Source organism: Grammomys surdaster, unplaced genomic scaffold, assembly GCF_004785775.1.
Source record: "Grammomys surdaster isolate TR1022 unplaced genomic scaffold, NIH_TR_1.0 126187, whole genome shotgun sequence".
Classification (NCBI taxonomy): domain Eukaryota; kingdom Metazoa; phylum Chordata; class Mammalia; order Rodentia; family Muridae; genus Grammomys; species Grammomys surdaster.
Window position 1 is genome coordinate 5,082,514 of NW_021620993.1, and position 20,098 is coordinate 5,102,611.

Sequence of the window (20,098 nt, forward strand, 5' to 3'; positions counted from 1 at the left end):
ACATACACACACACACACACACACACACACAGAGAGAGAGAGAGAGAGAGAGAGAGAGAGAGAGAGAGAGAGAGACACCACCCACTGCCATGACGCAGGGAAAGAAGCCCAGAGACCTGCCTGCCACACTGCAGAAAGGGGTTGGGGAGGACATTGCTACCATGTCACACAGGTAGCTGTAGACATCTAGAGGTCTGCTTGCCACCATGCCAAACAGCACAAGCAGAGGAGGTCACCCAGAGGCACACCAGCATCATGGTCTGCCTGCAGCTGGATTCTCTACAATTTGCAAGTATGTGGTGGACAGATAGAAGAGAAAGAGAAGCAGAACAGTCTGAGCATTATGAAAAGAGAAGGAACTGAGACATGCGGGTGAAGGAGAACAGCCTGTTGTGAGTAGCCAGCCCTGCCACTTTTGGTGAAGCCATGGTGAAGTCCCAGTTCATGCTGCCACTGAGGGCCATGTCTGGGTCTGTGGCCATGCAGTGGCAGGGACTGAGGTTAATGTCCGTGGCTTATATTACCATTAGAAACCATCCATGGGGATCTCCCTGGTCTGTGTGGCCACCTGGGACCATGTATCTGTGCAGAACTAGCTTTGGCACTCTGGAGAGCTGGCACACCTCTCAGTACCAACAGTCCTCAGGAAAGTAGGCCCTGAATCTCACCTGGACAGCACAGTAGAGCTGGCCTTGGTGGCAGGGGCACAGGTGACCTAGCCTCGAGGGAGAGCTGGACTGGCCACTCGTCTGCAATGGGGTGGTGTGTGTGTGTTTGGTGTGTGTGTGGGGGGTGTCCTTCTCCCTCTTCACTACCTGCAGCAGTAGGGAGAGTTGACCCTGCTTCCTGCCGATGATAGCATTGGGTGGTCTAGCCGGAGCAGTGCTGGAGAACAACCCTGGTGATGCAGATGTAGGAGAGGCGGTAGGCTGGCCAGCACAACTACCACCCAGGCCCAGATCCAGGGCTTTGATTTGATCCACTCCAAAATCTTACAAAGAATCAATAAAAATTTTTTAAAAAAGAAAGAACCTACTTAATGTGACTTCATTTATTAATATGAACTTAATAACAACATGGAGGAAACTGCTGAGAAAAGAAGTATCAACATTGCAAGAATAAACAAGAAGTCTATTTTACACCACACACAAAAATAAGCCAACTACAATGGAAAAGGCAAATCAATATGCCATTTACGCAACAGGATCAGGAAATGTCTCATGATCTCACGTTAATGAAAAATTCATCAAAAAAGAAATAAAAGCACTTACCATAATGGGAAAGTATGACAAATTGGACTTCACCAAAATGAGGAACTGCTCATTAAGAAGCACCATTTTGTGAAGGAAAAGAGAGGCCAGGGTAGGAGGAGGTAACTCGCAGCAGCACTTGTCAAAGCTTAATAACCCAAACACACTAAGAAGATGAGAAAACAGGGCATATCCATACAAAACAGACAAACTGACTAAACCAACAACACTGAGGACAAGGCGCTCTGACACAAGTGTGAGTTATGACTAGGTGGAGCTGTATGATTCTAGTCATGTGATATGCAAAACTGAACAGGCACTGTGGAGAAGTTCAGTGGTTCAGTGTGCAAAATTTGCTTAATGTCAACTTTAATCTCTGTCATAACTCCTGTCTCCAAAATTTAAGAAACCTCAACAAAATTGTTTAAAGGTGTACACTCCCACAGCTCTGAAGGAAGAGGACCCAGAGGCCCCTGTTGCTATTTTCTGACTGTCAGTGCTAACTAAACTTTACAGTTATACATGCATATTTGAATACACTGTGTGTGTGCTGTGGCACTCACATGGAGATCAAAAGACAACTTGTGGAAACCAGTCCTCCCTTTCTACCACATGAGTCTAAGAGATCAAACTCAGAATGGCAGCAAGCACCTTCACTATCTTACTAGTTCACAAAGTTTTGTTTTGGTCTGGTTTTGGTTTTTTGACTACAGGGTCTCACTCTGTAGCCCTAGCTATCCTGTGACTTACCATGTAGACCAGGCTGGCCTCAAACTCACAGAAATCCTGAGTGCTGGGATTAAATATGTGGGCCACTATGCCTGGCCTACCCACAATTTTGTTTTTTTAAATTAAAAGAGAACAAGTTTCTAAAGCATGAAACTGGTAAGAAAAAAAAACTTAGCTTGAGAAACAAAAGTAGGAAGTATGAAAAGTGCTGTATGTTTAACCAAGTTCAGGATTATAACTCTATGCATTTAAAAATACTTCCTGAGAACTTGCCATGAACCTGATACTCTGCACCTAGTGACTAAAAACCAAACAATTCTCATCCACCTCCTTCCAGTATAGAAGTCACATGCAAAGAACTAACCTATCAGTCATGCTAGCAAATGAGAAAGGAACAGGACCGCACACCACCTCCTCAGTGCTCACAATTATCCCTACTTTAAGCATGAAAAAATCAGCTTAGAAAGGATCTGTCAGCAGAGAATAAAGTCAAACCCAGGGCTAATAAAGGAAGAGCTGTATCTAGTGTGCAAACAAACACACACACCAAGGATTTATTTAAACATACAAATACTGGTTGACTAGAGAGCCAAGGCCTAGGATTTGCCCAGGATATACTCTATATCATAGAAAAGGACTACTATACCAGAGCCTTTCCTGCTCATGAGTTAACTGAATGCAACAGATAGTACTAGAATGTATAATTCAAAAATGACCCTATTCATAAACATGCACAATTACAATGTGTCAAGTGAAAATTTAATATACTTTTAGAAGCAATGTTAAAAAAGAAGAGCTACAGAGGTGGCTGGTGGTGACAATAGAACACTGTTTTAACAGTCATAGAGTGTATACTTGAAATGGTTGTTTTATGTCCTGTTATTTTACCACAAGTGGAAAACAAAAAAGAGCAACAAAATCACCAAAGATCTGACATTACAGAAAAAAATGTTACATAAGTAAAAATCATACAATGTGTAGGCATTGGGAATCAGCTTGCTCAACGGTTTATAATCTCCACTATTTACCTGAGCTACTGCAGGTATCAGCAGCTGAATTCCTTCTTACTGTTAGGTAACTTAACTACCTGTTGAGGACTTCTAAACTGATTCCAGTTTGAGGCTATTATCCCTAGATCTGCTGATCATTTGCATACAGGCTATGAGTTATTTTACAGAATGTAAATGATATGTGAAAAAATGTACAGAAACTCACTATTTTGAAAGCTAATTTAAAAGTATAAGTGTGTATTTTTTTAAGGAGTTTCAACATAGGTATGTGCACAAGTGAACAATGTGTCCCCCAGAAAACATGTGTTATTAAATAAAAATTCTCAATGCTAAACATGGGATGGCTCCTTACAAGTTATTAGTCATAGAGGTCCAAGAAGCACCTTCCCATCCAAACAACACAGGATATTTCCATTGCTCTTGGTTGCCCAAGGTTGCCCAATGTAACTAGATAATAGTAAAACCTTATTGCTGAAGATACAACACACTTTGATTGCATATAAGACATAGAGAAATCAAGATAGAACTGACCTGAAAATGTCCTCTTGGCTGGTTAGTTTTTATAATGCCAGGAGGTGTTTTGCAGGCCACTGAGGGAGAAAAGACATCAATGGTCTTACTAAGCACTGGACCCTGAATACTATAATATAGACAAAGAAGGCAAAATGTGACCACTGGTGTAACAGTGATATAAAGGATACAAGGATAACCAACAGCTTTCTGACTGGACTTTAAGTGTACACCACAAAAGGTATAAATCTAGTTAAAAGTCCATGACTCAGGGGAAGGAGGTTATAGGTCCTAAAAGGGGACCCTACTAGTGCTGTTTTGCTAAGTAGACATGTTGTTAGACTACCTTCTAAATATTTATGTTGGAGAGCCAGATGTGGTGGTACATACTTTTAATTCCAGCACTTGACCCAGCCTGGTCTACAAAGTAAAAGTTCCAGGATGGCCAGACTATAGAAAAACCCAGTCTCAAAAACCAACCAACCCAAATACACAAACAAGAGTAAATACTTACATTTAAACCTATAGACTAATGCTACTGTAACCTTGGCCAAAGAAACCTCTTTCTGCAGTGGACAGCAATTCAAAAACTCATAGTATACTGAGAATAAGTGACTGATGATCTGTCACCCTAAATGTGACATCTAAATCAACCCCTACACCCAAGGTTCAGGGAAGGGAAGGGGTAGAGAAAATTTAAGAGCCAGGTTTTAGAGAGTTCTATGAAATTCTGTCTTCCTGACACGACACAGCTGCTGTACTCATGAACTCACTGTAGTTATAGTAACCACACAAGAACAGGGTGGGGAGGATATACCTTTAGTCCCTACACTGGGACGCAGAAGCATTCAGATCTCTGCGTGTTTGAGGTCAACCTGGTCTACAGAACTAGTAGTACCAGGACAGCCAGGGTGACAGAGAGAAAGCCTGCTTCAGGGGAAAAAAAAAAAAAAGGCCTACACAAGAGCAGTCAACATTCTCTTCCAGCAGGCAGGACTAACTGGATTCAGTGGGTCATTTAAAAAAAAGACATGGGCTGGAGAGATGGCTCAGTGGTTAAGAGCACTGACTGCTCTTCCAGAGGTCCTGAGTTCAAATCCCAGCAACCACATGGTGGCTCACAACCACCCATAACGAGATTCAATGCCCTCTTCTGGTGTATCTGAAGACAGCTACAGTGTACTCATAAATAAAATAAATAAACAAATTAAAAAAAAAAAGACTATCTTTGTTTAAAAAAAAAAAAAAAAAGACATGACGGTGAGAGGGGCCATGTTGGGCATGTATACATGTGGAAGGGGGATAGTAAGGACCCTGCATGAGGTCAAGATACATTGTACATGTATGAAACTGTCAAAGAATAAAGAAAACATTTTTTAAAAATCAAAGAATGCTTCAGGACTTGAAAATTATAAGAAATTCCAATTTTAAGTACTCATTTTCTTAGATATTGTCTATGGCTGCTTTCATGCTACAGTGGCAGAGCTAACTGGCTGTGATGACATTATGGCCGCAGAGCCTTAAGCGTTTACTATCTAGCCATGAAAGTTCGCCAATGTTGATGGACTAGAATAAGAACGACAAATAGACTCAGTCTCAGATGGCTTCTTTGTAGAAACTGACAGGATGATCCTACAACTCATACAGAAATGCAAGGAACCCAAAATAACTAAAGCAATACTGAAAAAGACAAGGTTGGGGGTATATTTCATGATTTGAGATCACAATACAAACCAGACTGTACAGTATACAACTGTACTGGCATACAAGTGTACAGGCATAGAACAGATACACAAATCAATGACAAAAATGGAAGTAGAAACATTTACATACAGATAGGTAATAATTTTCAACAAAGATGTCAATACAATTCAATGAGAAAAAAACATTCTCTTTAACCAAAGTGCTAAATTCCACAACCAAAAGAGTCAGACCTCTACCTTAAATGAGTCAGACTTATATACAACTCTAAAGTTCTTAGAAAAAGCAGGAGTAAATAAATCTTTGTGATTTTGGATTAAGCAATGGTTTCTTAAGTATCTAATGCACTGCAGCAGCTAAAGACAAAATTGGACTTCATCAAAACGTAAAATGTCTATGCTTTGAAGAACATAATTAAGAAAGTGAGTCAAGCGTAAATCCTGAGTTAAATCTTCAGCATTGATTGTAAAAACTGGGTGTGGTTATTCATGTCTGTAACCTCTCTATGGTGAATAGGGACAAACAGATGCCCAGTGTTTGTTGGTCAGCTTACTAGAAATCGGTAGCTTTAGGTTCAGTCAGAGAAGTGGAGAGCAACAGAGAAACAGAGCAATATTCTCTTTTGGCCTCTGCATACCCTACACACATACATACACTACACACCATTCAAGAGTTGCGCTGCCCCTGTGATGGGGCATACCTATGGTGTCAGTACTTGGGAATCTGTGTTTTGAAGATAAAAGCAAGTTTTGAAGCCAACTTAGACTACACAATACACCAGGCCAGCCAGAAGTACATAGCAAACTTCTATCTCAAAAGTAAACAAAAAAAAAGAAATTGAAAAGACAATCCAAGCCAGGCAGTGGTGGTACATATGTTTAATCCTAGCACTTGGGAGGCAGAGGCAGGCAGAGCTCTGCATTCCAGGCCAGGCTGGTCTATAGAGTGATTTCCAGGACAGCCAGGGCTACATAGAGAGACCCTGTCTCAACAAAACAAAACAAACAAACAACAACAAAGGCAAGGCAATCCATAGAAAGGCTTTTTAACTTATATGAGAATAGTACCCAGAACACATAACAAAATTAAAACAATATATATGCAAGAACGAAGACTTTGAAGTCTGTGTTCCTGATCCAATTGTTGAACTTCTTACACTTATTTTGTCTTAGAATAAACCCTCACCTTTGCCTGTTTTCTGTTGCCAGGTTTTCTATTTGGAGCTAAATGCATTAACTGATAACACCAATGAAGCCTTCCTCTACCCTTTGCTCCACCCCCACTACAACTCTTACCCTTACTCATTTCACCCAGCAAAAAATGGTATCACTAATCCCCACATAGGAAAGCCTTTGACAAGTTCCCCTTGCAGGAATACTCCTCTTCCACATAGCCTCCTGATAAATTTCTGACTCTTCAGATGTTTATTCAAAAAAAGCCTTCAACTAAGCAGATATTACTTAAATACCCTGTCTAAAACACATTAAGCCCTGACATTTCCTAATTCCCTTTCCTACTTTACTGTACTTCATCACTTACTATGAACAAGCTATCTTGTTTCTTGTCTATGTCCTTCCCAAGAATTTTAGCTTCATGAGGCATAATGTTGTTCCCTGCTAAAACCCACAACTAGAATAATGCTGGGTACACAGGAGATGATCAGCAAACATTGATAAATGAATGACTACAATCAGGAAGACTACTGAGGACTACTAAAGGTGGATGTCAACTGCTTAAGGCCTATCAAACCCACCACAGCCAGCTGAGCAGAGAACAAGTTCTCAGCTATTTCAACACAAGCCCACGCATGGCTGTGACACTGGTTCTATGGAACACAATGAGAGTCACAAAAATAGAACAGATTCATTCTATAACTGTTTTGGCTGGTCTCACTTTGAAAAAAGGACTTTTAACTGAAGCAAGTGGACAAAATGTCAAAATCGAAGCTTCCAAGCAATGAGTTTGTTACTTATTATTAATGAACACTTGGTTTTTCAACAGCAAAGTACATAGAAATATGAGATATACACTAATGGAGCTGACTTTGGAAAATGTTACAGTTAGTGGTATACATTATAGTAACAAGTTTTTTGTTTTGTTTTTTTTTTAAGCTTTTATACGCTTTTGTTCCAAAATACTTTTGTTTGTGAATAATTTTAAACTCTGTCCTAACATATGCCCAAATTTTATTTGGAAGGACAAATGAAATATATTGAAGCTTGCTGCTGAGTACAGTGTTAGGAAAACAGAGATGGAGATGTTTTCATTATTTAACCTTTTTTATCTTTGGGACTGTACCATGTTAATGAATTACTTATGCATAACAAACTAATTTGTGTTGAGGCAGGCACAGAAAAATCTCTCACTCTTTTTCTCTCTCTCACTCTTTCCCTTCCCCCCTCTCTCTTTTCTCTCCCTCTTTCTCTCTCTCTCTCTCTCTCTCTCTCTCTCTCTCTCTCTCTCACACACACACACACACACACACACACACACACAGGTTTACAGACGATATGGGGAATGTGTAAGCTTCCACAATTCCTACCACCCAGAGAGGCAGAGTCATGGTAATAACCTAAATAACTAGAAAGTACTTGAACAACCAAGCATGATGCTACATGCCTTTAATCCCAGCACAGAGGACGCAGAAGCAGGAGGATGGATCTCTGTGAGTTTCAGGTCATCAAGAGTTACATGGTGAAACTGTCTCAAAAGCAAAAAGAAATTACTTATCTAGAGATATATTTTCTATTCACACTTTTCACCTTATAGAAGAAAAAATTATTCCTATAATTTGTTCTATCAAATAAGCCCACATTTCTCCCCAAATCTTTATTTTTTAAAAATAAACTCTCAGAACAGGCAAGGGATGCTACCAGAAACACAAAACCAAGAAAAATTACTAAAAATGAGCTGGGAATATAGATCAATGGTATCACCAAAACACTTATTTTCTAAATGAGTTTTAATGATGACATTCTTTAGTGAGTTGTTTCCTGAAAGTTCTCCTTATTAATTATACAAATCCAATTAGAAATAAAATGCCCAGAGTTGAGAGAAAGGCCTGAGCTGCAAGAGAGCATAGGGCTGAGCACTCAGCATGGACTTCCAGGAAATGTTTTGAGCAGCTCTTTTCTCTTAGAGAATTGTGACTCATGGTCTCTCTTCTGTTTCAATATTCTCTCCAGTCACAAGCAGCGAACTTCCAAAGATGTATAAGACGTCAGTAAAGAACTAAACGTGAACTTTTACTGGCACACGAGATATCTACAGAGTCTGAGTAGCCCATGTTCTAAACCAAGCCTGACTGCAACACTAGTAAAATTCATTCCCCGGTATAAACTGCACACCACCAATGTATCCGTTTTATATACAACAGAAAATAGATAGGCAATAAATATCAGTCAACTCTTTCATTTATATCCACACACATATAATTATTTATTAATAATCACACCTAAGCAACTCACCACGTACTTGACAAATACAACTCATCCAACTGCCTGCAGACATACAGAAGCAGACCTCTCCGGCGATGTTTAAAACCTTGCTAACTACGCTGCACCACGAACTAAATGAACCGCCAGGAGAGTATGAAGTGCCTCAAGTCACAGGCTGCTTCAAGTGTCACTTGGAAAAAGAATATCCCATTGGATGCGTTCATACTCCCCCGCCCCCAGCACTCCCGCCGAGACCTCCTAAAAGCATTATGTCATCCACTATCCGCACATCTCTCATGCTGTCCTGCACTCCCAGCTCCCAGGCCTGATGAGGAGGTAACCCAAGAGATCTCTGTCTCTCCAAGTTCTCTTGACAAGAGTCATGTGCGCCACCGCCCCAGTTTCTCCCGAAGAGAGAAACAAGTTCGTTCCCTAACTTCGCAAACTGAGAACCGTGAAGGCACTGGAGCCGTGGAGCCCCTCAGCCAGTCCCTCGCTGGCCTGACCAGGTTCTGTCTCCTCTGGGGAAGGCCAAAGACCCCGCAAGGCAAGGGCCCGGGCCGGGAAGGCCTGGCCTCAGGAGGTACCGCGACCCTCTGGACAGTGGACCGCGTTGCCCATGCCCAGCACGCAGGCCAGGCCCCGGGCGGGAGCTGCGGCGCCCGGACTCACGGTCGGTGCAGCGGCTCCTCGGCCGGACCTGGCAACGGCGGTGGCGGCGGCGGCTGCCCCTGAGGTGGCGGCTGAGGGGGCTGAGGCGGCGGCGGCGGCGGCGGTGGCGGCGGCGCCTGCGGCGACGGCTGCTGCTGCTGCTGCTGCTGCTGGAACGACTTGAGCGACTCGAAAGCCTTCATCAGCTTTTCCAGGGTTGCCATGACGGCCTCCTGCCCGACTGGGCAGACCCTGAAGGCTTGGAGCCTACTCACACTACGCGGCGCCACTTAGCAGCAAGGCAATGAATGGGGCTCTACGCGGCAGGCAGAAGCGGAACCAAGGCGCCCAGCCATCTTGGGCCCGTCCCGGCAACCCTCACGGCAAGTTCGTCCCGTGACGTCATGCCGGCGGAGGCGAGGCCACGCCAGACCCGCAGAATTGACAGGCGGGTGTGTTGTTGTCTTTCCCAATGTCTGGACGTAAGCACGCCCTGCCTCTGCTAGTTAAGACTCTCCGCCCCGCCGATGTGGCCCAACCCCTTCCCGGTAAAAACAAGCCCTTCTGAGGGAAGAGGGCCAAGCAAGAGGATAAGGCGGCTAGACTCGGGGTGGACCTGAACCGAGAATGGGCTTTAGGACCGCGACCCGGCACCAGGGATAGAAAAGAGGTGAGAAGAGGAGGTAGACAGAGGAGTTGGGGAGACCCGGAAGGAAGAAAAGGTCGGAAAGGGGAAGGACAGCGAAGAAGTTTCCCTGCATAAAGCCACCCTACACTTGGAATGACCGGAAAGGCTGTTGTGGATCTCTCTTCCACAAGCCAGGTAGTGGCGGCCTGACAGCTTCAGTCCTGAGCGCAGGGTGCGGGGGAGCTCCTTGCAATGAGAAGGGAACCAGAGTGACCCGTATTCAGGACCAAAGAACCCTTATGATCCGTGGACCCCGAGGCACCAGAAGGGTCTGCGGTAGAAAGCTGAGAAAGGGTTTCAGGCAGGCAGCAGTAGTTGCTGCCAAAAGAAAGGCTGTGGTTCGTGCTACTTTGGTCAGACACTCTACAGTGAAACCCGGACCCTGGAACTGCTATGGTCATCATCCAGGACCTGCAAGGGTCTCATTGCCACCAGGGCTGAAGGTTCTTGTCTCTAGAGCCTCCATCTCCCAAAGGTGAGCAATTAAAGCAGGAAGCTGAGAATGGTATGGATACATCCAGGCCGCTCCTGCAGTCTGCCCAGCAAAAAGTGTTGGCTTCAGCCGGGCATGGTGTTACATGCCTTTAATCACAGCACTTGTAGAATGTTTTGAGTAGCATGCACAAAGCCCTGTTTTCAATCCCTGCACTTTATAAACCAGGAGTGGTAATCATGCCTATAATCCCAGCACTCAGCAGGTAGGAAGGAGGATCAGGAGTTCTAGGTTTTCCTTGGTTTCATAGTGAATTTAAGTCAGCATGGGCTATATCAGAACTTGTCTCAAAAGAAGGAAAAAAAAAAAAAAGCCAAGCAGTGGTAGAGCACACCTTTAATCTCAGCAGTCAGGAGGCAGAGACAGGCGGATCTCTGAGTTCTAGGACAGTCTATTTTACAAAGTGAGTTCCAGAACAGTCAGAGCTATACAGAAACCCTGTCTCAAAAGAACAAACAAAAAAGTCCTGGCTTCAGAGAGAGCTGTGTGGAGGTGGTCCATGCAGTGAGAAACCCAATGAAGCTTCAGGCTACCCATAAGACTCAAATGCCCTCTTCTAGGGCCATAAGGAGCTCCATTTTCTCAAAATGGTCAAGTATACAGAAACCAACACTGTTTCTATAGGGGTATAAGCCCACCCCTGTTAAACTGGGAAGGACAGCAGAGAAATTTAGTCTTTGGATTCTATGCCCCTCCTGTTACTAATGCCACTATTGGATGCACAGAGCCAGTGCCAACTCTCACATGAGGCAGTCTCTAACAGCTGGTTAGGGCTGGTAATTGCTAGTAGGCAGACTTGGAAGAAGGCCCAGTGAGCCCTGCCTGTTAGCATTCTCTAGGTTAAGACATCCCTGCTCCCAAGTATGGGCAGTTACTGACTTCTAACCAATATAAGGCAAAGATAATGGGATGTCACACTGTTGTTAGGTTACAAATGCAACTTCAGTCGTGCTAACTTCCAACTCCTCAGCTTATATACATTGATGAAAAACAATTGGCAAGACTTAACATAAAGAATGGCCCATGGCCAACAGTCAGGACAGACATTGGTGGTCCACCAGCCCATATATAAAGTAAACCCTGCCAATACCACTAAAACTCTAAGGTCATTCTTTTGAAGCCAAGCTCTCAGATAAGGCACTGGTACCTAATTGCCCACTGTGAGAGGTGGTAACAGAGGACCTATGTGAGCTGGGCCCAGATTCTGGATACTTATAAATATGTTTTGCTAGGCAACTATACTCTGGTGATTTGTTTGGCAACAATAGGTATATTGGTTGGCTTACACTGCTATATCAGGGTACCACTGCATGGGAGCTATCAATAGTAGTTTATATTCTCAAAGTCCTTCAAACTAAAAATCCAAAATCAAGGTGTTGACAGGGCATCTTCCACTTGAGGGCTCACATCATTATCCCTCTGTGTCTGTGTCCTAATTTTTATGAAAACATAAGTAACTGAATTAATAGCTAGAAATCTCACTTCTGATAAACACTTCCAGGCCTTAGTGGTACATGCTTATAATCCCAGCAGTAGGGAGGCTGAGACAGGAGGATTTAAAGTTCAAGAACAGCTTTAGCCACCTAGTGAGTTCCAAGCCAAACTGGCTACACAGAGGACCCATCAGAAAGGGAAAGAAGGCCACCATCTGCTCTCCAAACATAGACCATTCTGATATTCTAAGGAGTTAGTGTTTCAGTATATAAATTCTAGGTGATAACAGATATAGTTCCATCCATAAAACCAAATTACATTCTAGCAGTTACTCTGACCTGACCTTATTCAGAAATATGACCTGGCTTTTGTTTTTTTGTTTGTTTTGTTTTAAAATCTGGGCAACTTGCCATTTACCTAAGATACAACTAACTATAATTACCTAAGTAAGTGCTGGCCAGTGAGATATAAGCAGAAGTAGTATTGCTTCTGGGAAGTGTTCTGCAAAGGAAAGGGTGTATCCACTTTCTTCCTAGTACTTATAATGAGAACATGTTGCTTGGCTAAAATGACAGCAGTCATTTTAGGTCAGTGTAAAACTCACGTCCTGGGATAATGGAGCTGGAAGGAGCTGGAGCTATCATTCTAGCTGCCTGCCCATTTCTGGATTTCTTTCTCTTATGACAGAGCAACATTTCCATTTTGTCTAAGTTCTAGTTATACTATTTAGATGCATCTACACTAAATTTTAACCAGTTCTGGGGAATCTATGTGTCACTGAGACCACCATATGGCAATATAAATCCAGCCTAGAACTTCATATAAGCCTGACAGAGTATCTGATGAGAAAGCCTTGTAAAAAGGGCTGTCAAGCTAGATGTAAGGTGAACGATATTAATCCTACCCCTTGAGAGATAGAGATAAGCAGATCTCTGTGAGCTCAAGGCCAGCTAGACTGTATAAGAGAGACCATGTCTCAGATTTTAACTGGGACTGGAGAGATGGCTCAGCCATTAAGAACACTAATTGCTCTTCCAGAGGATCCAGGTTCAAATCCCAGCACCCACATGGCAGCTCACAATTTTTTTTAAAGATTTATTTATTTATTTATTTATTTTATGAGTACACTGTAGCTGTTTTCAGACACACCAGAAGAGGGCATCCAATCTCATTATGGATGGTTGTGAGCCACCATGTGGTTGCTGGGATTTGAACTCAGGACCTCTGGAAGAACAGTCAGTGCTCTTAAGCGCTGAGCCATCTCTCCAGCCCGGCAGCTCACAATTGTAACTCCAATATCTAACACGCTAAAATCTTATACATACATGCAGGCAAAACACCAATGTACATAAAATAAAAATAAATAAATTAAAAAAAATAACATACATAAGAAAACATTTTAAGAGTAATGCATGATGTTTTGATAATGTATACCCAAAATATAGGTCATTCCTTTTCAGAAAGACAGTTTTTTAAAGTTCACAGAAAAGTTTGGCATACTTAAAAAAACTATCATTTAGAATTTAACACAGTGGAGAAATTGGCCTAGTATCTCCAAAGTCTTAAAAATAGGCACAATGCCCAAACAACAGACAGAGGTCCAATAATTGATCCTAGAGGAGGGCAACCAGGAATGTGTGACAAATGATCATTTACTACAGCAACACTGAAGTATCAAAAGCAGACAGATTACTTAAATGAATCATGAGGCAGACACAGAGTAGAGAGCCATGTTGTGGTTAGAGCCTCCTTTTGTCCTCTTGGGTGCTGTCAGCTCACTCCTCTGTTTTTTGGACACTTGATAAAATAGTCTCTATTACTGCAATGGAAATGTTATCAAATCTTAATTCCTTTAGTTCTTCGATCAGTTTTCACTTCAAATCTTAACATTATTTGCCTATGTCAGAGCTCTAATAATATGTGGGGCAAATCTACTTTTTTATCACTGTAATAAATCATCTAAGAAAACACCTTCAGAGAAGAAGAATCCTCCTCAATTTCAGTAGTTTCAGTCCATGGTCACTTGGCTCCACTGCTTTTGAGCCTGAGTCTGGTAACATAGAAAATCACATTCAGGAATGTGACTGGACAGATGACTTACCTCCTGGTGGAAAGAGGGACCTGAGACAAGGTATAAACTCCAAAGACATACTCTCAGTGACCTATTTCCTTCAGCCATCTCCATGTTCTCAAAGCTATGAACTCATCAGTGGGTCAATCTATTAATTAAGGTAGCATGGCAACCTTATGATCCTTAGATACAAAGCCTTCATAACATGAGCCTTTCAATGGAATACTTCCTATCTAAATCACAACATTCTGTCTCTGGCCCCCAAAATCTTAGGTCCATCTCATAACACAAAATGCATTTAGTTTATCTCTAGGGGTCCTCAAAGTCAAATTCTGTCAAAGTTTGGACACTGCTCAAAAGTCCAAGTTTAAACTCTCTTCTGATATTAAAGCAAATTCTTAGCTGTGAGCCCCTGTAAACCAAGAAGAAAGTTACATACTTCCAATATACAGTAGTAGGCCAGGGTCCAAGTACTTGGGTTCTAGAAGAACAGAACTGATAGAATAAGTATATATAGTAAAGGGGATTAAGTTGGCTTACATCAGACAGTCCGGGCAGTCCAACCACACCTTTTGCATGATGAAGAGGCTAAGATCCTGGTAGCTGCTCAGTCTACCAGCTTAGATTCTTCAGCAGTATCAATCTGGAGCTGAAAACCAAGAAGATTCCTAGAGACCCGCCACTCTTCAGTTCAACTGGAGGGACCAAAACAAAAACAAATCCTGTGTGCTGATGTCAGTGAAGGATAGCAGCAGTGGCACCAACAGAATAGATGCACTCACCAGCCAGGAACTAAGACAGGCAAGCAAGCAATTTTTCCCTCAGACACTCTTATACATGGGCTGCCATCAGAAAGTAAGGTCTGCACTGAGAGAAGATCTACCCCCTCAGTGAATTCAGGATATAACTTCACCAATCCACCCAGAGGTGTCACTTAGGTGATTTCAGATACAATAAAATTGACAACCAAGATTAACCACTCAGCACACATTGTTACTCCAGAATAAAAAAATGTCAAGGAGGAAGTGGACCCAAACTTGGCAAGACACTTATTACTCTGGTTGTTCCTGTGTCTAGCATATGGGGCATGTGCTGGTATGAGGCGAACATCCTTGGGCCGGCTCTGCTTGCTGCCAGTGGCCTTCCTTGGCAGACATTGCACATTCCTGTGGTCTCCCATGTAGCTTCAGTTTCACTCACAGCATCATACGTCACTTTCTCAGAGACAGCTTAAGGAAGCTCCAATTCTGCAAGCAACTGCCAGACCTCCCATGATTTCCTGCTGTCCATAGGGTTTAGTACAAGAGTGAAAATAAAGTCCCATGTGCAAGTATTTTAAGAACATGCACACATGGATGTGCCATACATATAGCAATTTGCTATATAATATGTAATGTCATTGACTATATAAACATCTGGAAGTTATATGTGCTTTTTTCCTACCTAGATTTTTCATAATGATCTGAAGGACAAGGTAAGAACTAAGAATTCTTTAACCCCTCCCCATCAAGAGATCAGTATCAATATTTGGTGGTATGAAAAGAATTTATGACCCGTTTAACATAGAACCCTCTTTATCTCCAGCTCACCTGAACTACAAGGGACCCTACACAGCCACAAAAAGATACCCCAACCTACTGCCAAATCTCTTATATTCCTCCTTGCAAACACCTGCTTGATAGACAGCCTCTGGATGTGTTTGGGTCTTAGTAACAAAGATGTGGATGAGATGCCCTGGAAGCAGCTAGGGAAGGCTTCACAGGGGATTCTTTGAAGAACAATCCCAGCTGTTGTTATCTGTCCAGCCTTACCTTCTCCTTACACTGTGAGAGATCTGGAAAGGCCTGTGTGGGGTTCAGAGAGTGGCCCTTGGATCTAAAGAGAGCCTAGTGTTCCCCATGTTCATTCCAACTTGGGTATCACCTCAGTGTTCTTTATTGAATACCTTACCCTAAATCTGAATCATGTCAGGATTGAACTGAAGTACAGAATACCAAGCTGATATTAGAGAACTGGCTGGCATGGGAAAAATCTTACACATCTAGAATCACAAGTGAGGTATTGAGAGTTACATGGCATTAGAAAAAAAGCAGTTTGCCTTTCTAGTTTCATGGGTGGCTCTTTGGTTTTCCTGGTTCAAAACCATTCACTTCTATCCATATAAACAAGCATAGTTCTGAAGTACCTGGTCTTTCAGCAAAGAGCTGTATCTGATAGTTTCTGAAAAACACTTCCCTTCACCTGTAAGTCAAAGGTTACCTTACCCCTTTCTTGCCCTTTTGTCCTCTAAGTGGTGCTTTTTTTTGAGAAAAACAAAGACCAAAAAAAACTGGAGCCACCATGCCATTTCAATTTCTAGAATCCCTGGAAGTCCTTATAAATGTACCCTGCCTTGGTGTCCAGTGGTACCAATGAAATATTCTGCATGTGCAGCCAGTGCAGGAATGCAGTGAATTCTAGTTTTATGTTCCATTAGCATCCATTATAAATATGTTACACCAGAAATAATGCTCAGTCACTGTGATGGTTAATCACCATTGTTGACTTAACAGCATTTAGAATCGTCAGGGAAACTAACCTCTGGATATGTCTGTAAGGGACTAAGTTAAACTAACTGAAGAGGAAAGGCCCGCTTAAATATGGGCAGCTGAGCACCATAATCTCATCATTCCTTTCTGACAGTAGCTGCAGCTGCTTCCTGACCTGCCATGGTGAACTCTATCCTTTGAAGCTGCAAGTCAAAAAATCCTTCTCTTCTGATATGACTCAGAGTTAGGTTAAGGTACTAAATAAAGAATGCTAAGGCAGTACTGCACTTGTAAACACACTAGACTCCCTTTAGGCCAAGAGCCCACTCACGAGCTCCAAACTGACCTTTTAGATATTCTCTCCTAATGCAAGGGGAAGGTAAGACTGGACAACCTTAAGTTGCTTTTGTTAACTATTTTGATATAACAATGATGTAAGTACTACTACAGATCACAGGTACTAAGAGTGGAGGTGTTGCAGTGATGAAGATGACTGCATGCTTCTTGGGCTTCTGGAACTTGTTTATGAGGGAAAAGTGGGAGAGTTTGGAACTTATGAAAAAAAAAAGTGGAATCTGCCAAGTGTACTGGGTCTTTCTGGTGGAAGCCTAGAAGACATGACTATTGAGAGAGGGAGTAGGAAATGATTCATAAGGAGTATGAAAAAATATCATAAGAACAAGGATCTCAGTCAGATTCCCAGCACTCACTTTAAGAAGTTAGGTTTTGGAATCCAGAGAGATGGTTGAGCAGTTATGAGCTTGTATTGCTTTTGCAGAGAACCTGGTATGACTCACAGCACCCACACAGTAGTGCACAATTATCTAGTTACAGGAAATCCAATTCCTCATTCTGACTTCTGAGAGGACAGAGTGATCACATGTTAGATTTCAGAGTGCAAAATAAAGAGACAAAGGCAGAAAGAGACCAGAATCTGACTTCATCAAAGGAGACTTTATTTCTGTAGGAAAAGGGGGTCTTCAAGGAGGGAATACTTGGAGTTTATATAGAGGCATGGGGATGAGGAATAATGTTACATGCAAGTCTGTAGTCTCTCCTTTCTGGAATTGTCTACTCAATCCTTTGTAGAGTTCACTGATAATCCTCTGAGCAAGGCCAGCTATAGCCTCATAGAAATTCTTTTTTTATAACCAAGGCCCTCTATCACCTGGCGCAAATATGGTGCATATACATACATGCAGGCAAAACACTCATAAACATACATTTAAAAAAAACTTTTTAAAAAGCCAGGTATAGTTGCATGCTTCTGTAATCCCAAAGCTGGAATGGATAGAGACAGGTGGACTCCTATAGCTCATAGCCAACAAGTCTAGGCAATTGGTGAGTACCAGATTCAGTGAGTTTAAAGGCCTTACCTCAAAAGATAAGGTCAAGAGCAATCAAGGGAGATACATATAAAAAGGATACTGACAGAAATGTAGATAGTCAGTGACCTGGTTCATGAAGGTTCAGAGGGGAACGAGAACTTGATCAGGTACTAGCTAGTAGCATGTGATAATCTAGCAAACAACCTAACTCCATTCAGTGCATGTCCAAAGAACTTGAATGAGACTGAATTTGAATATAATGAATTAATTTTTTTGGTGGAAATATCAAGGCAGGATTTCATTCAGGTTGTGTCATGGTTACTGCTTACTGTTCTTATCCAAGTCTACAGTCAGAGATGGGGAGAGAAGGAGAGAGGGTGGAGGGAGAAGAAGGGAGACCAGAGCAGAAAGATCACTGTGAAGTTTGCCAAGGAGAGTACAGATCAAGAATCCTGGCATTCTGCACTGAAACAAAAGAAAAGCTATCTTAAAGATAATACTCTCAATCCACTAACGTTTCCATCTTGTGGAAATACACACTCATTTACCAGAAGGGAATGAATCTAAAATGAGAATGCTACTGAAGGAATTGCCTACTAGTGCTTAGGGAAGTGCTTCCCAAGATCACCAAAGGCACCAATACAACTGTGCTCCTAGGGGATCAGGCTCCATCCCAAACTAGCAGCAGAATTCTGGAAGTGTTATACGCATGGTATAGATGTTATAGGAATGAAAGAGATGGGATTAGGGAGGTCATAGAGTCTTAAGTATCAATAGGGCTAAACATTGTGTGGCAAGTTTGAAGTCCTTATAAACAGATCCTAGGCTTCCACCACATAAAGTTGTAAAGGTGAAGCTGACGTTGCAATGGAGTCTTTATATCTTCTTTTCTTTTATTGTTGTTGAGACAAAATAGTCCTGACATAAGCAACTTAAAGGTTGGAGAGAGATGGTCATCAGGTAAAGATACTTGACGTCAAACCTAATGAAGTGAGTTCAATCCCTGGAACCTATATGATAGAAGAAAAAAAATCAACTCCTGTAAACTGTCTTCTGACCTCCATGAGAGTATTTCCTGAAAGGATTAACTGAGGACTAGAGACCCTCCCTTAGGGTAGGCAGCATCTTCTGGAGGCAGGCTAGATATAAAGAAGTCAGAAGGAAAGCAGGGCTGCTTTTCAAAGGCTACATTTGCCCTTATTGCTGTCATGCTTCATGGACATTATAACCCAGCTTCTTCAGCCTTCTAACACAGACTGAAAATCAGCAACTCTCCAGGAGTCCTTCAAGCCTTCAGTTCCAAATTGAGACTGCTAAGGCTTCCAGACTCAAGGACTGAACAGCTATCAGGTTCTCAGCCCATACTGTGCAAACTAATCCGAACTACCAACTTTATAACATATTCTATCAATCAGTTCTGTTCTTTTAGAGAGCCCTGACTAAAATCCCCTGGTCTGCATCCCAGTAAAGTGATAATACAGAAATGAAGCCCTCCTCACTACAGCATCACCATACTTCATAGTCACTTATGTAATTGGTTCACAAGTATCACAAAAGCATTAACAGTTCCAGGGAATAGCCCTTCCCCCTGGCCAGTACTAGTGCCATATTCATTAATGAAGTCTACATGAAGTATAACATTCCTCCCAGGAGGCAAGCTATATTCTTTCTTGAGGCCAGTTAGTTCTATATTAGAAGATCAAGATTAGGGCTGGAGAGATGGCTCAGCGGTTAAGAGCACTGACTGCTCTTCTAGAGGTCATGAGTTCAAATCCCAGCAACCTCATGGTGGCTCACAACCATCTACAATGAGATCTGATGACCTCATATGGGTGTCTGAAGACAGCTACAGTGTACTTACATATAATAAATAAATCTTTAAAAAAAAAAAAAGAAGATCAAGATTAGAAATGTTCTTTCATGTTTCAGAGCACGACTTTACAACTCCACTTGGCCCTTATGATGTATGTTAAGAACCAAGATGTAGTGCTCATCATGCAAATAGCAGGGGTGAAATGGAAACGTATTCCATTTGACAATATAACAGAGGCTTAAAGAACTGCATTCAACGCAGTAAGAAACAGTCCAAGTAGATGAGGAAGCAGAGAACTGGCTGGAACTGGATTTGAGTCAGAGCATAAGAGATATCAATGGACTATAGGGAAAACTTTCTCACTTTGCATATGATATAGCATAGTCCCAGGAAAATGGTGTCAGGCTTCAGGTAACATTTAACTACATGTTGGGCCTAAAATCGACCCCAGACCT

The 20,098-nt window shown here is 42.2% G+C and overlaps 1 protein-coding gene across 4 annotated transcripts in view; it reads right to left on the minus strand.

The window, feature by feature from the left end:
* Htt (huntingtin) overlaps positions 1-9,677 on the minus strand; it is a 140,813-nt gene extending 131,136 nt beyond the window's left edge. For 3 of the 4 annotated variants that reach the window (XM_028758315.1, XM_028758314.1, XM_028758316.1), the window contains exon 1: positions 1,272-1,478. Coding sequence is in view for 1 of the 4 variants with exons in the window: in XM_028758313.1 (XP_028614146.1) it covers positions 9,310-9,512 (203 nt within the window). In the remaining 3 variants the exon portion in view is untranslated. Of the gene's footprint in view, positions 1-1,271; positions 1,479-9,309 lie in introns of those variants that run through there. The other variant, XM_028758313.1, reaches the window with a different exon arrangement.
* Between the last annotated feature and the right edge of the window lie 10,421 nt (positions 9,678-20,098).